The 18,507-nt window shown below is 37.8% G+C and overlaps 1 protein-coding gene across 2 annotated transcripts in view; it reads left to right on the top strand.

Annotated features, from left to right (window-relative positions):
- cdk5rap1 (CDK5 regulatory subunit associated protein 1) overlaps positions 1-18,507 on the top strand; it is a 143,996-nt gene that overhangs the window by 22,786 nt on the left and 102,703 nt on the right. For both annotated transcript variants that reach the window (XM_082156762.1, XM_082156761.1), the window contains exon 5: positions 8,356-8,566. In XM_082156762.1, the coding sequence (XP_082012888.1) occupies positions 8,356-8,566 (211 nt within the window). The remainder of the gene's footprint in view (positions 1-8,355; positions 8,567-18,507) is intronic.

The raw sequence follows: 18,507 nt of genomic DNA, 5'->3' as shown, positions 1-18,507 counted from the left end.
TAGCCTGTCTTTAAAACACATCAATTATGTAAATTTTTATTTGTGCCGGCCTGCATGAGTCAAGTCAAGTCACCTTTATTTATATAGTGCTTTTTAGAATGCAGATTGTTTCAAAGCAGCTTTACAATGATAACAGGAAAATAATGCAACAAAGTTTGTTTCTAGAAGAAAATAGCGTCATTGTCCAGCTTAAGTCAGTTCAGTGATGGTTAATTTTTGTTGTAAAAAAGTTATTAATTTAGTTAATTTATATACAGTATATAGCCGCTCTTGAGAAAATCGTGATGTCATCGTCCAGCTCAGTTCAGTTCTCATTTAATGGTGTCAATGCAGGCAGATCAATAATCTTATTGAATATTAAATGTCCCCAACTAAGCTGTCCAAAAGCCAAGGCAACAGTGGCAAGGAACCAAAACTCCATCAGGTGACAGAATGGAGAAAAAAACCTTGGGAGAAACAGGCTCAGTCGGGGGGCCAGTTCTCCTCTGGCCAATGAACAAACAGTGTATGAGTATGATTCAGCCAGCATTACAGGTTGCAAGTCAGATTGGATCAGAACATTCGGAGCATGATGGCGCCGTTGTGTGTGGCACGCCGTCTGCTGCTGTCGTCTGTGTATTTTAATACGTTCATATCCATGTGGTTGTTGCTGTTATGGGGACAAATTGCATCAACACTGTTAGTATACGACCGGCAAATACTTTTAAATTTGCGTATATCCACCGAAGCACTACAGGATCAAACACCTTCGCGATACTCACCTCCTCCTTTTCTGGCGGAGATACCGGTGTGGCTACATCGATTACCACCATACTATGCCCCGGTGAACAGACGTCGGAAGAGACGGGGTAAACGTGGCGGTGTGGCCGTCAAGCTCAAGATCCTGCTGCAGGCAAGCAGTAAGCTGAACACTAGGATCGATCGACTCAGCAAGGAAGGTGATAGTAACCGCTCCTACGCTTGGCGCTCAAGTTTAGACGCCTATGCTTGGAATATACCTATTCTACCCAGCATGGGAGATCAATGGCCCAGACACCGCTCGCCTCATCTTCGCCGTCGCGGCGTTTCGGCTCATCTGCTTAGACCGCTGCGCAGAGCGTCGCGACAGATGGAAGATTCTTTGCAGCTAAGGATGGCCCTGATTAACGCGAGGTCGGTGGTAAATAAGACTTTTATTATCAGAGATTTTTTTACTGCGCGATCATTAGACTTTCTATTCATCACTGAAACATGGCTTTCAAATGGAGACTTAACTCCGTTTTCGGAGCTGCTACCGCCCAAATGTAAATACCGAAATTCACCCCGCTCTGTGAAGAGGGGGGGGCGGTTTGGCTACTATTTTTAAAGACTGTTTTCAATGTCGGACTATACAAAGAACTGCTTACAACAGCTTCGAACTACAGCTGCTAATGCTGGACTCTAATTCTCCTATTGCTGTTGCTGTGGTCTATAGGCCCCCAAAGCCACATAAAGATTTTATGAGTGATTTTGCTGACTTTTTAGGAGGTATTATGTCAAATTTTGAGAAATTTTTAATTATGGGAGATTTTAATATTCATATGTTGCCCACAAAACTCATTTGTCAAAGACTTTATAAATTTAACAGAAGATTTTGACTTAGTGCAGCTGGTTACAAGACCTACACATATAAAGGGGCACACCCTTGATCTTATTCTGTCCCATGGGATACTGCTGAGTGAAATTGAGATAGTTACATAGTAACATAGTTTCTCTGATCCTAATCCCATCACATTCAGTATGCCTCTAGCACTTAACACTATAAATCTTTGTAAAACTGGCGTGAAGACACGGAGAATCACTGATGCTACCTCTACTACCTTTGCTGAAGCTTTTGAGGAGCTCTTTGATTATCCTGAATTTGCTTCACCAGAACTGAACCCGGATGAACTACTTTATCATTTGGATTCTATCTGCAGTACTATTTTAGATGATATAGCGCCATTGAGAATAAAACACCAAAAATCCATCTCTGAGCCCTGGTTGAATAATACTACTCGAACCCTGAGACAGACATGCAGAAGGGCCGAGAGGAAATGGAAAAAAGACAAATTACAGATCTCTTATGAGATGCTTAAAGAATCTCTTTTTAAATATCAAAATGAGTTGAGAGTGGCCAAATCAAAGTATTTCTCTACCCTTATAGATAAGAACCACAATAATCCCAGAGTTCTTTTTAATATTATCAATACTGTTACAAATCCAGTTGTGTCCATCTACCCGAGTGAGTCAGTGGCTATGTGTGAGAGGTTCTGCAAGTTTTTCATAGACAAGATAGCTGGAATTAGAAATAACATGCAATTGATCACTGGTAATCCTGCAGGTCAGTTAAATTACACCGGCAGTTTATACCAATCACTATGACTTTTTTAAATGACACGGTGAAGCAGTTAAAACCTACAGGATCACCATTAGACGCTATCCCAGCACGACTATTTAAAAAAGTGTTCAATGTAGTGAGTACGACACTCCTACACTTTGTAAATAAATGCCTTGAGTTGGGAGTTGTCCCTGAGCGTTTAAAACATGCGCCAGTGCAACCCATACTAAAGAGGCCAAATTTAGACTCATCTAATCTATTACATTTTAGACCTATTTCACATCTCCCATTTTTAACAAAAATTTTAGATAAAGTAGTTCTATGTCAGCGTGAAACTTTTTTGAACGAAAACAAAATTTTTGATATATTTCAATCTGGTTTTAAAAAATTTCACTCTACGGAAACGGCGCTTGTTAAAGTGCTCAATGACATTTTTCTAGCCACTGACTCTGGAGATTCGGTAGCATTGATACTCCTGGATTTAAGTGCTGCATTTGACACGGTAGACCATAATGTCCTGCTATCTCGGTTAGAACACATAGTGGGCATTAGAGGCCCAGTCTTACATTGGTTTCAGTCTTATCTTACAAACAGGAGTTTTTCAGTCAACATTAGTAACTACCGATCTACATCAGTAAAGTTAACATGTGGAATTCCTCAAGGCTCCACACTGGCTCCGATGCTGTTTTCTTTATACATGCTTCCTTTGAGTACTATTTTTAGAAAATATGACTTGAGTTATCATTGTTATGCAGACGACACACAAATGTATTTTCCTCTTAACCATGGAAAGAATCTAGAAGAGATGGCTGATTGCCTTGAGGATGTGAAAGCATGGATGTCGCAAATTTTTTTAAGTTTGAATGAGGAAAAGACTGAGGTTATAGTGTTTACACCTTCGAGTTTACATGATACAACAAATATAAATCTTGGTACCTTGACACCATATGTGAAGCCATAATTATCAATCAAGTGGTAAAATCAAGCTTCTACCAGCTACGAACCCTGGTAAAAATTAAGTCTATACTCTCAGTCTCTAACTTCGAAAAAGTTATACATGCTTTTATCTCTACAAGGCTGGACTATTGTAATTCGCTCTATGTGGGGATCAGTGAATCATCCATTAACCACCTTCAAATAGTCCAGAATGCCGCTGCAAGAGTTCTGAAAGGAACTCGAAAACGAGATCATATAACTCCTGTCCTTAAGTCACTTCATTGGCTGCCAGTGCGCCATAGAATCACTTTTAAAGTTTTACTTCTAGTCATTACATGGGATGGCTCCATCATACCTGACGGACCTACTGACTGTTCATCAACCATCAAGAGCTCTTAGGTCTGCGAACCTAGGCCTTCTGGTGGTTCCGAGAACAAAACTTAAGACTAGAGGAGACAGGGCTTTTTCTAGTGCCGCTCCTAGACTCTGGAACAGCCTCCCTCATGAAATCAGAGCTGCACCAACCCTGTGCATCTTTAAAGTGAGGTTAAAGACATTTTTATTTGATCTGTCATATGCAAATTGAATGTTGAAGCAACTGTCCTGTTGTTGTCTTTGTATTGTATTGCATAATGTTTTTTTTTGTTTTTTTTTCTCTGTACAGCACTTTGGTCAACGGAAGTTGTGTTTATTTGTGCTTTATAAATAAACTGATTGATTGAAACTGATTGAACATTCAGAATATTTATCCAGTTCCATCTGGTTGAAGATCGGATTCATCACGCCGGTATGGAGACGAGTTTGTTGAGGATCAGTGTCGATGGCTGTCGTGTCGATGAGGCCTTCACAGGGGAGAGTCTAGTTGACACAATCTCGGCTGACACTTTAGGGATGCGTTGTGGTCTTGTCTAGGCGCAGGTCCACCATCTGATCTGATCTCCGGTCCAGATATGAAGTGTGTTCCATGTTGTGAGTGTTAAACTCATTGCGGAGTTCCGCACATAAATCACTCTTTCATTTAAGCTCTGCATGTGTTGTTACATATTAAGTATTGTTACTGTTACAGTTACAGTATCGTTACATGCTTTGTGCAATAACTTGTTAAATAATGTGATATTCAATATGCGATACGATAATGCTTTAAATGCAGCCGCGGCTCGTCTGTTGGGGAGATGGGACAGAGCCCCACCAAAATATTCATCCAAACATAGACCTCTATATGAAAGAGTTAATAATAAATAATAAATGTGTTCAGCATCCTGCAACAAATATTTTTCGTTTTTTCTAAACTATTTTAAGTCTTAAAGTGAGCAGGATATATTAAAATGAAGCGCATGGATTCGGCAGGCATGTATTTATGATACAAAGCGGAGCAGCCGGTCTCGGAGCTCTCCCTAGCTCTACAGCGACCCACACATTTTCAATGGAAATCTGTGGTGAAAAGTGGAACTGCAGCATGCTTTCATAGAGAGCCATTGGGGCAGATTTCTGGCTGCCCTGCTTATTTTCATGTGACCTTACGTAAACCTTGCTCCAGAACAAGACACTATCAGTCCACTTCTGCTATGTGTCTGCATCAGGTCAGTAACTAGTTGGCATGTCTGTAATGCGATCGATTGCTCCTGTTTGCATTGCTGGTGGTTTCATCATTTACCTTTTCCTATTTAGCACCTAAACTCTTCATAACAGTCTTCATAACATTGTCCGGGAAGCAGACACACTCTGTCAGTTTAAATCTAGACTAAAAACACATCTCTTTAACCTGGCATACATATACATTCCTATTATTCAAATCAGTTAAATGATTATTAGGCTACATAAATTAGGTCAGCCGGAACCGGGAACACTTCCTATAACACCCGATGTACTGGTTACATCAAAAGAAGAATGGCATCTACGCCAATGTTAGTCTTTATGCTTATTCTGAGGTTTACTGTAATCAGCCGGATTCGTAGCCTGGCAAGCCAGACCTACATCAAGATGTTAGGTCTGGTAACTCACCATAGACACGGCTCAATCCGAGGGGCGGGATAAACGGCTGTCTTTCAAATTCCCTCTGCACGCAATAGGACAGCGCTTCAACCAACCAGAGCGTTTTCCCAACAGCGGAGCTAACGTCAGTTGATAGTTTCAACTTTTGAATCTGGCCGGCAAAAGTACGAACACATCTTCCTTTTTAAGAATGATTTAAGTGCCGTTCTTTGCTCTTTTCGCAAAGAAAAACTTAACTCCAAATCCTCCAGAGTCGCGGCCAAAGCCGATTCGAAAGACTATTCTCCAGCAGCAGCTCTTCTTTGTTTTCAAGTAGCAGGGAACCGTCGCAACTCTGTCGTCATTATGTTAAGCCCGCCCCGCCTACTCTATACACGACGTGATTGGCCTGACCCAATTTAGGTTTTTCCAGCACGAAAGTCAACGGAGAGTTGCTAGACTACCCTGGCTGCAAAATACATTTTGCTGCCGCTAGGGTGTGTCTAGATTTCTAGGCTACCGGATTCGGGCCCTTATCCAGATCAGATGGGGGACCTACGCCTAGACATGACCACAACGCATCCCTGATGTGTCAGCAGAAATTGTGTCAACTAGACTCTCCCCTGTGAAGGCCTCATCGACACGACTGCCATCGGCACTGATCCCGATCTTCAACCAGATGGAACTGGATAATATTCTGATTTTTCCAATCCAATCTGACTTCTGACCTGTAATGCTGCCTGAATTATAATCATACACTGTTCGTTCGTTGGCCAGAGGAGAACTGGCCCCCGACTGAGCCTGGTTTCTCCTAAGGTTTTTTTCTCCATTCTGTCACCCGATGGAGTTTTGGTTCCTTGCCACTGTCCTTTTTTCACCTTTGTTGCCATTGGCTTTTGGCTTGCTTAGTTGGGGACATTAGTTGGGGATATTCTACAGCTGGATGATGACATCACGGTTTTCTCCAGAGTGGCTATATATATATATATATATATGTGTATGTGTATGTATATGTGTATTATAATTCAAAGCTGGACTGTGACTCTATTTGCTTCTGGAAACAAACTTTGTTGCATTATTTTCCTGTTATCACTGTAAAGCTGCTTTGAAACAATCTGTATTGGAAAAAGCGATATATAAATAAATGTGACTTGACTTGACTCTGTTCTTCCTATGTGGAGTAGCATATCAAATTAATGAAAGTATAAGTCAAGTCAAGTCATCTTCATTTATATAGCGCTTTTAACAATGTAGATTGTTTCAAAGCAGCTTTACAGAGATAAACGTATAATTTAAGGTAATAGAGATTGTTTGGGCTTTATAGTGGTTCTTTAATAAAGTTATTTTCCAGCTAAAGTTAGTTTTGATTGATTCGCTTCCATCACAACGATCATTTGTTATTAAATTAGGGGCCGCTAAGACGACACCATTCTCTCTACACAGACTTTAAACGCGAACCTGTGAGAAACACTGATGGCGTTCACATGCACATTAAGAATTGGTTCTATAGTTATGTGCGTTTGAATATATGTGTAAAGTTTTTTAATTCCCTACAAACCAAGCCTAAACAAAGTACTGGTCTTATCTTATAAATTTTGATACTGAATTTGATTTTATTTTAATTATTTTATTCAAAATAAAATTGATTATTTTAAGATTATTTTAATTATTTTATTTTATAAACCCTTTAGTTTAAATGTGCTCATGTAAATAGCTTTTATGTACAGTAGTTCTGTTGTGTTTGTTTTATGTTTGCTCTAAGAATAGACATGACTTTGTTTTCTTCACTGGAATTCTTAATTTACAACATTCTAAAACAACATTCGGATGCAATAAATGATACATTAAGGTAAATCTAGATGGCATTCTATGCGTTTGTCGTGTGTACGAAAGTCTGCCAATCATCATTAGAGCTCCACCCTCAGGCTGAATAACGCAAGGACATCAGAATTCTGCCAAAAGTGTGTCTGATGTACTCAGCGATTAGAATATAAAGCTTACAAAATGTGTATCATAAACTTGCACGAAGACCCACTATCTGCCCTACCTTAATGTATGGCCAGGAGCCGCTACTGTTTAAGTGTATACAATCTATTTAAATTATATTTAAATGTAATTAGTAACTGAAAATGATATAACCAATAGGCCTATGTACTGTATGTTTCACATTCTTTTTGGGAAAAGAAAGTATCACTACAACTTCTGAAAGTGAACAGCAGTGTTTTAGCATTACATAAAAAGTAATGTCACAAATCTGACCATGTCATTTTATATATATATATATATATATATATATATATATATATATATATATATATATATATATATATATATATATATACACTACCGTTCAAAAGTTTGGGGTCAGTAAGATTTTTAATGCTTTTAAAAGAAGTATCTTCTGCTCACCAAGGCTGCATTTATTTGATTAAAAATACAAACAAAAAACAGTAATATTGTGAAATATTATTCCAATTTAAAAACAGCTGTTTTCTATGTGAATATACAGTAAAGTGTAATTTATTCCTGTGATCAAAGCTGAATTTTCAGCATCATTACTCCAGTCTTCAGTGTCACATGATCCTTCAGAAATCATTCTTATATGATGATTTGATGCTCAAGAAATATTTATGATTATTATCAATGTTGAAAACGCGCGCGCTGCGGTAAAGCTTTGACTTTTGACTGTACATTTGCGATATTTCGATATATCATGCAGCCCTAGTTAGTCATATTTTTCATGTGTTGGTGGTAGTACTCATGCTCCGGCCGCATTGTGGGGAAAATACAAACACTTTTATATTACTGTACTGATAAAACATGGTCAAGTTTAAATATAGTTTTATCCAATGTCAAATTAAATATAGCTTCAGTTTTAAGACCCTGTGTTCTATTACATTCTATTCCATCATGTCTAGCTGTTTTTTGACACAGGGACAATGTTATGTGTGTACGCCCCTTCACTTTTTCTCTTTTGCGCAGAAGCTCTACATTTGCATAAACTGAATTGTCAGCAGAAATGCAGTACTGTCCCAGATTGGGCAAGTTCCATCAACTGGCCATTCTTCTTGTCAAGTCCTAATAAATATATATCTTCTGTCCTGCTGTAGGTTGCATGGCGGAAAGACTGAAGTTTGAATTACTTGAGCGGGAGAAGTTGGTGGATGTTCTGGCAGGGCCAGACTCATACAGAGATCTGCCCCGGTTACTATCTCTTGCTCACGGAGGCCAGAGGGCCAGCAATGTGTTGTTATCATTAGAGGAGACTTATGCTGACGTAATGCCTGTCCATCGGACTCTGGAGGGACACAGCGCTTATGTGTGAGTAATGCAGTATATGAGAAATGGCATCTTATGATGAAGACTAATGTATTTTCAAAAGTTAGATTAGATTTAAATGAGTTAAATTAGATTTCATGTTGGCTTAGGAGTTTTTTTTTTTTTATCTATCTCTTTAAATGTAATAATTGTAGATGTATTTGAATGTGTAAATACACACAGATTATAGTAGATGCATCAAGTAGTGACTTTGCAGTCTACCCTGTCTGTTTGCTAATTTGATCAGGGCTCCAGACTAAAATATGAGAGCAGTGGCACTGGTGCCACCAAGTTCTACAAATGGTGGCATCAGCACCCTTGGGGTACTGTTGCCAACATCTGTAGAATATTGCAATATTACTGTTGTAGTTCACAAAAAATGCAATTGCAAAATAATACTGCATTTTTGTCTCATTGAATTGCACAGTAAAGCATTGAGTTTAAGTTTGAATGCAGATGTAAATTCAACAACAGTAACATATGTACATTCTTTCTGACGACTATAAATATGAAGGTGTCATGCCGTTATAGTTGTATACTTGAAACAGGGAGGGCATACAGTCGCCGTCCAAGTACTCTTGCTAAAGAAAAGGCCACTGACAGGGGCTATCTGACTTATAAAGAGATATAATTCAGGCCTTATGTGTGAGTAATGCAGTATATGAGAAATGGCATCTTATGATGAAGACTAATGTATTTTCAAAAGTTAGATTAGATTTAAATGAGTTAAATTAGATTTCATGTTGGCTTAGGAGTTTTTTTTTTTTTATCTATCTCTTTAAATGTAATAATTGTAGATGTATTTGAATGTGTAAATACACACAGATTATAGTAGATGCATCAAGTAGTGACTTTGCAGTCTACCCTGTCTGTTTGCTAATTTGATCAGGGCTCCAGACTAAAATATGAGAGCAGTGGCACTGGTGCCACCAAGTTCTACAAATGGTGGCATCAGCACCCTTGGGGTACTGTTGCCAACATCTGTAGAATATTGCAATATTACTGTTGTAGTTCACAAAAAATGCAATTGCTAAATAATACTGCATTTTTGTCTCATTGAATTGCACAGTAAAGCATTGAGTTTAAGTTTGAATGCAGATGTAAATTCAACAACAGTAACATATGTACATTCTTTCTGACGACTATAAATATGAAGGTGTCATGCCGTTATAGTTGTATACTTGAAACAGGGAGGGCATACAGTCGCCGTCCAAGTACTCTTGCTAAAGAAAAGGCCACTGACAGGGGCTATCTGACTTATAAAGAGATATAATTCAGGCCCACTGATCCAGTCCCCTGGCCAAACCTCTGCGAGGGTCTGTCTCAATGTGCTCACTTGAATGCACGTTTTAGTAGACATTTGACTTAATGCACTGCACAGCGGAACGATCCGGACGAACACAGGCCATTACTGTTCCAGATGCCTGCAATGTGCGGGGGACGTGAAAACAGTTATAAGAGAGCTTACAGTCTCGCTATCGTCGTCATGTAGTGAGAGCTTTGTAACTTATACCTCCATTCATTTCTAGCCGAGAAGTTTCACCATCAGCCTGAGTACTTCCTGAGAACACTTAAGGCAGAAACTTCTCGGCTAGAAATGAATGGAGGTATAAGTTACAACTGTTTTTTAGGATGAGAAACAGTAGATGAGATGGTATAATACACTCTCAGAATGGACCATGATCAGTCGATCATCCAGTTTCATTCAGCACGAGCGCTCCACCCATGTAGAGGGGAGATACCCGTGTTCAACATTCCATGAATATTTACACATAGTTTGTTCATATGAAGGGCCTGTAGTGTCCGCCTCACTTCGGCTGGGTACCGGAGAGTTGAAACACCAGTCATCTTGCTGGTAGAGGGCCAAGACGGCGTCTTGAACACCACCCTACTACACACAGTCAAGCAAGGCTGGACTAATGAAATGCAGAGCGTGGAATAATAAGCAACAAGCTACATTTAACCAGCTCTTACGATAGCCCTATGTTTACAGCGTCCAGCATAAATCTTTGCGGGTAGAACCAAATTCATAAACCTCCAAACAGGGCAGATAGCTACAGCTGTAGTTATTTGTTCGAGCAGATGCACTGCACAATTTTTCTTTCCAACCTAGTTGATTCACTCGCCAGAGAGGGACGTGGTGACGAAGTCTTTCAGATATTCAATGGCTGCTCAGCCTTCTTCCCCTGCACAGTCAGAACATGCTGTGCTAAAAGGGAATTTCCATGTTGTAAAACCTTGTAAAAGCGTTTTGCGAGGACCAGCCCGCCACAAAACAATATCCCCCTTATAACACTCGTGATGCTCTGAACATAGAGGCAAGCATTCTCGAGACACACTGAAATAAACCAGTTGTCCAAATAACACCAAATTTTTTATGTATCATTTAGAGACTCTGAAGACAAAAAGTTTTCAAAAGAATTTGGATTCATCAAATGGTTTAGAAATAATTTAGCTAAATATTAGCCTGAATTGGTAAGCTAGCTAGTTTTGTCCAAAATGGCAGCTATGGGGCAAAGTGAGCCAAATGCTGTAGGGTAAATTGAGCCAGCGTTTTAACTCACCCCACCATAAAGCACTGTAGTTAAGTTAAATATCTGAAGTATAAACTGGTATAATTTCAATGTAATGTTTTTGTTTTTTTTTTGTTTATTTGATAGGAACAATGTACAAGTACACCAAATCCTTCTCTTATCTTTCCACCTGTAGTCTCTAATCGACTAACATGTTTGACATTGCAGAAAAACTATGTAGACGAAATACTCTAAGGCAAAAAATACTCACGTGGTAAAGTAAACAGCCTTCTGGGGTCTAAGGTGTTTTTGGGGTCCTTGAGATGTTCTGACATGCCCTGACATTTGTGCTTTTTTCAGTTGCTTATAAACATATTAATGGCAAATGTGTAATTACACTCTATTTAGCACAAACAGGGCTACCATAATATGTGAGCAACATGTATGTACATATTTGTATTTTTGAGATAATTATGTTTATGCATGGTTATTGAAAAAACTAAAAATGAAAGTTTCTGAAATAAGGCCATAAGTGTCCATAAGACTTCTGAATAATGCATTTTGTCGCCTAGAGTTTTTTCTTCAAAATGATGTGAAAATCATCCTGCCTTATCATTCACATAAAACAATACATTGATTTAAAGGAGTCATGACCTGTAATTTTCACTTTTCCACGAGAAAAAAAATTATGTTATGATTGCCTAACGATTATACACTGGCCGGGAAGCTGATATTTAAAAGTGAAGCGTTTGTTTACCCCTGGGTTCGTCAACCAGCCCACGTGCACGCGCACTCAAATACGTGATGTTAATTTCGGCGCAGGATATACCATATATGGACACGGCAGACCTATGCTGCAGGAAGCCCGCCCTGCCCCTCTCCCCCTCATATTCAGTCGAGCACCGCCATGAATTCCGATTCGAAGTACGCACTCGACCGTGAAAGATGCAGAAACGTGGTGCACACGTGAGTTGCTCTGTTGTTGACTGCCAGAATCAACATGGAAATGTTTTTTTTCTCCCAAGAACGGACCAAGCTATCAGGGACCAGTGGATTAAATTCATTTTTAGTGACGCGGTTCCTACAACCCTTCCCACTGGCTTAGGTGTCTGTGCTAAACATTTTACAAAAATTGCGTTGCAATGATAAGATCTTTATTCACGCGATCAACAGACTGTCTGTCATCTGCTCAGTCAGTGCTCATCATGCTGCAACCTTTCATGTGATGGAATAGATTTAAATATAATGCTTTAAACGATACTTTTCACGATTTGTTAATCTCGATAGCTGTAATAGTAAAAACGTAGTAAAAGTTTTAGACAGAGTTCATGTAATACTACTAGCTATTTCATAAGCAAGCATGTCAGCCAATCACAGCAGTGGGTGTTTGCACGTGCAGTCTCACAGCAGACACGCCCCTTAAAACAGAGCGTTCAAATCTGAGGCTGAAATCAGGCTTGGAAAAATGGCTTTTATTTATAAATTATGACAATTTTTGATATCAAAATCATACTAACATTATAAGGGCACCCCAGGCAACATTATAAAATAATAAAACATTCCAGTTCGTGACTCCTTTAAATTTTGTAAGACACTTTTTGTTTGGAAAGGCAATATGCGGGTGGGCGTAAACGATCCATATATATATATATATATATATAATTATTATAATAATAATAATAATAATATATTTATTTTGTATAGCGCATTTAAAAGTAGCTTTCTCAAAGCGCTTTACAGACAAGCATAACAGCAAAGGAATAACACAATGTAAATACAAAAAAATTTAAATAAACACATAAAATTAAGATCATGTAAAAGCAATCCTAAAATAAAATGTTTTAAGAAGAGATTTAAAAGTCACTAATGTATTTGCTTCCCTGATGTCGGCCGGGAGAGAATTCCAGAGCTTAGGAGCATAGACAGAAAATGCTCGGTCACCCCACGTATGAAGCCGTGTCTTCGGAACAACCAAAAGACCACTCTGAGAGGAGCGCAGATACGTCCAATATATATATATATATATATATATATATATATATATATATATATATATATATATATATATATATTTATATATATATATATATATATATATAAAAAATTGGTTCACAGTTGGAAACACAGTTGTTGTTGTTTTTTACAAATTGTGCTTGCAAATTGTATAATATCCAAGGTAAACATTTCTAGTAATAGTGCAGTTAATTGTTCTCACTGTATTTTCAGAAAGTTTTGGAATATATTATCTACCCAAATGTGTCACTAATAAAGCACAATAAAAATAATTTAAAGAGAAGGCTTATATTGACCTTTTAAGATTTTGTTTACATCTATCCTTGTATATATATATTTTTGCTATTTTATTAAAGGAACACTATGTAGCTTTTCAACCTTCATAATATATTTCCAAGACCCTTGTGATGGTACATCGACTTACAATAGGTTGAATGACACGTCTGCCATAGCCTGACGGGGTCTGTATCACTTATACTGGCACTACGTAACTTCGGGGTTCGGGTAGTAACCCGAGCACAATAAGAACTACAAAATTCGACTGCTTTACGGCATACGTCACTCACTTCCCCCACCACTTCCTCAAATTTGGACGTGAGAGGCCAACCAGCGTTTGTTTTCGGCTTTCGTGCGTATGTTTTTGTCATGGGGGCTGTTTACACCTGGCCACTTCATGCGTTTTCTCAGATCGGATAGCTATCTGATCGTGAAGAGACCAGGTGTAAATGCCCTCTGAAACGCATTCAAGACGGATTTGAATCCGATCGCTCAAACCACTTCAGGAGGTGGTCTGTGCCGCATTCCAGACGAAACTGGACAAGTGTAAATGCATCTGGTTGTTGAAACCACATATGTAAATTGTACTCCTCCCAAAAATGCTAAAAATAAATAAATAAAAAAACGTGTGAGAGCGTGTTATAGGCTATATGTTATAGCCAGATATGACGACGCTACTGGAACACGCATCACCGCAGATGAGAAGCTGAGCATCTGTTCATCAAGGCAACGTGCAAACTATCGCAAATCAAAGTGAAAGTAAGTCGCAGACGTTTAACACACAATCGTCATCATTAAAAGTAAAGAAATGAAATAATCTAACCAGGGCTGTTACTGCTCTCTCTTATTGCGGTCTTTGATTTTGACATTTTAGCTGATGATCAATAAAATGCAGCTCTTATCTGTTGCTTTCAGTGACGTGCACTCCATTAAATCTGCATATAGCGCGGGAATTGAAGATCGGATTTAAATCCGTTTCGCAAAAACACATTTATGTGACCAGGTTTAAATGGAATTGTTTTGATAAATCAGATAGCTATCCGATCTGAGAAAATGTCAGTAAAAGTGGCCAGTAAATAAATCTCTTATTTGTAAACTTGTTTGCATTCTATGTTGTATGTTGTTGCGCTTGCTTGTATAATTTTTTTTACATGCTGTTCATTCATCCATTGCAATCATTTCCACATATGTCTAGCTAGCTTTCGATTATCAGATTTTTTTTTTCACTGTATTTACGACAGTGCAAGTATTCCACAGCGACTCTAGGGGTCGCTGTTTGGCAAAAACACAATTTCTACAGTGTGCCTTTAAAAAGGTTATACAATTACAACAACAATTAAAATGTTAACAATATTTCCAGTGTAATCTTTCTTTGTAAAAACTAAAGTATACATTTTATCATACGTACATCTCTGTATAGCAATAGAGTTTGGTAAAAGCTGTTAATTCATTCACACACAAAAATATTAATTGCATATTTAAACAGTATTTTTGCCAGCCAAAGCCTTTTGCCAAAGGTCTGCCTGTAAATTTTCCAGGATTATTATTAAGATAGTATTATTCCTCACAGCGTCGAAAAGTGCACGAGTCTGAAAGTGAACTTGTGGTGTGTGTTATCCAGCTGATGTGGGCGTTTTCACAGGTTTGTATGGGATCGAAAAAAAATGCACACTTAGGATCGATTGATGTATGAAACTTGTTTGTAAGATCAAAGTCAACAGAGTATTTTGAGTCTCTCTTGCACTGATAAGAAAAAATGCGAGCCTATCGCGCCGGCGTGATAGCCGACCTCAGGGTGTTAAGTTTAACCAAACTTTACTTTTCATGATGATTCGGTTGCTGTATTCCTCGTTTGTAAGTCGCTTTGGATAAAGACGTCTGCTAAAAAATGACTAAATGTAAAGGTTTATTAACCCCCTGAGGTCGGCTATCACGCCGGCGCGATAGGCTCGCTTTTTTTCTTATCAGTGCAAGAGAGACTCAAAATACTCTGTTGACTTTGATCTTACAAACAAGTTTCATACATCAATCGATCCTGTTAAGTGGGCTTTTTTTTTTGTATACTCACAATAAAAACAAAGTGTTGTGCTTTTTGCCAAATAAATAAAAATAAACATGATGCGAGTTCTGCCTACTCTCTGTCAGTGTAGTCCAGGGATTCCCAAAGTGTGGTACGCGCACCCCCAGGGGTGAGAGGAAAAATTTAATGGCGGTCTGTTTTTTTAAGTGGGATTTTTCCACACAATAAAAAAAAACATGAACAGTAAACATTTCCTTTGTAAATTCCTTTTCCTTTTATTTTAAATAAAAAAACTATAATTTATTAGTTTTTGATAAAACAAATACATATGAAATGCACAACGACACACCTAAAGTCGCTCACGCACATACAAGCAAACTCTACACACACGAGACGCGCGGAACTCTTCGCGCACATACTCATATGAGACGCGCGCGCACACACAAACTCTCCACGCACATACTTATATGAAACGCGAGCACACACACACACACAAACTCGCGCACATACACATACTCAATGTGACCCGAGCACACACACAAACTCTCCGCGCACATACTCATATGAGACGCGAGCACACACACACAATACCATAAAGATGTGGAAAAGTCAATCAAAAGTGTGGCTACATTTCTCCAGGCTCGATGCCAATAGCGCGCGATGCAGTAAAATAATTGCTGCAAAGACCGGTACCACGACAAATATGATGAAGCCCTTGACAGTGCACGGAGTAAACATAAGAGCAGAAAGTTAAAATGTCTTCGACTGGTAAATGAAGATATACCTTGTTGATCAGTCTGATAGTGTTTATATTGCAATAATGACCAACTGAATGTACACTGCCGTTCAAAAATGTGTTGGTTAGTCAGAATTTTTTTTCAGTAAGGATGCATTAAAGTGATCAAAAGTGACCTTAAAACATGTCACATGTGTAATGTTACAAAATATTTCGTTTTTAAATAAAACTAAATTACGCGGCTGAAAATAGCTGTGCTTTCTGTTACTGAACGAGTCTGTCACTCGTCCTCTTAAAAGTGGAAGCTTGTGCATAGCTTTGTTGCATTATATTGAAACTTTGTTGATGTTGTTATTGTCATGCGTGTTCTGGTTATTTGCGCATGATTAAACATGAGTCTTTTTTTCAAGTCAACAAAGGTAATACAGAAAACAATACAATGACAAAAAGACAATAGAAAAAAAAAAAAAAAAAAAAAACATACATCCTTAATATGTCAGCCATTTTCACATTTACACTAAAAATTTACTCTATAACAACCAGAAACAGAAAAGGTCAAAAAGCATAAAAAATAAGTCTTTATAGTTCTTTATCCCATTTTTTAGTAAATGCTAATTTTTGCCAACTATGTGATTGTGGCCTGCTTTTATCTTTTATCATATTCTTATTCAATAAATAATCATTTTTTAAGAACGTAACAAATAATTCTAATTTAATATGTTTCTCTCTTTTGAAAATAAAATATTTACCAAGAAGCACAATAGTATTTAACAACATGTTTTCTTCTTCATACACACCCCAAATTATATATATTGGTGACATTAGTAAGATAAGTCCTTGCTACATGAGTCTTTATATGGCGATAAAACAAAGCTTTGTTGCGTTCTTTTTTTTGAAGTGGGGATTGGGGGTGCGCCAACCCGGTTGGGACATAGCAGGAAAAAAAGTTTGGGAACCGCTGGTGTAGTCCATTCTGAAACGCGTCCGAAAATGAACTGTAACTCAGCGAATACTCAGTCAAACAGGCATACAGACACACAGGCATGACGCTTGAATTTTCTTCTTTTAAATGAAGTAATTTTTATAAAAAACAAATATTCTCAGTTTATGTAATATGTATGAAAAGAGAGAGATGTCAGTCGTTCTCATCTCATCTCATTAAGTTTTAATGTGACCCCGCCCACGGAGATCGCGCGCTATTCAAACGCAAATGATCTGAGGCGATCCCATACAAACCTGTGAAATGCCCACATCAGCTGGAAAACACACACCGCGAGTTCACTTTCAGACTTGTGTACTTTACGACGCTGTGAGGAATAATACTATCTTAATAATAATCCTGGAAAATTTACCTCAGAAGTGCTGGAAGTTTCATTTCGAGGATCAACGGATCCAGCTGAGGGATAGGTCAGTTCTATATTTTCTTTGTTCTAATCGCAAGTGTCTGTACACGCAAAAAGACTGTTTAAATATGAATCGCGTTTCTGTGTGTGAATGAATGAACGCACAGATGCGCGCTGTTGTGGAGCTACTACAGCTGGCAAAAATCCTGTTTAAATATGAATCGCGTTTTTGTGTGTGAATGAATGAACAGCTTTTTACCAAACTCTATTGCTATACAGAGATGTACGTATGATACAATTTATACTTTAGTTTTTACAAAGAAAGATTACACTGGAAATATTGTTAACATTTTAATTGTTGTTGTAATTGTATAACCTTTTTAATAAAATAGCAAAAATATATATATACAAGTTAGATGTAAACAAAATCTTAAAAGGTCAATATAAGCCTTCTCTTTAAATAATTTTTATTGTGCTTTATTAGTGACACATTTGGGTAGATAATATATTCCAAAACTTTCTGAAAATACAGTGAGAACAATTAACTGCACTATTACTAGAAATGTTTACCTTGGATATTATACAATTTGCAAGCACAATTTGTAAAAAAAAACAACAACTGTGTTTCCAACTGTGAACCAATTTTATATTGTCCTTGCATTCTTTCTTGTGGCTCAGTGACACACCTGAATGAAAGGCTAATTATGGGTGTGAACTTCTCAGGTGTGAACCACTCAATATTCATGATGGTGTTGGATCGTTTACGCCCACCCACATATTGCCTTTCCAAACAAAAAGTGTCTTACAAAATTTAAATCAATGTATTGTTTTATGTGAATGATTAGGCAGGATGATTTTCACATCATTTTGAAGAAAAAACTCTAGGCGACAAAATGCATTATTCAGAAGTCTTATGGACACATATTTAGTATGTGTTTTGTGAGTTTATTTCAGAAACTTTCATTTTTAGTTTTTTCAATAACCATGCATAAACATTATTCTCTCAAAAATACAAACATGTACATACATGTTGCTCACATATT

Source organism: Leuciscus leuciscus (genome assembly GCF_965113295.1).
Source record: "Leuciscus leuciscus genome assembly, chromosome: 23".
In the NCBI taxonomy this organism is placed as follows: domain Eukaryota; kingdom Metazoa; phylum Chordata; class Actinopteri; order Cypriniformes; family Leuciscidae; genus Leuciscus; species Leuciscus leuciscus.
Note: the sequence above shows the minus strand (reverse complement) of the source record. Positions and strands in the feature narration are given on the sequence as shown.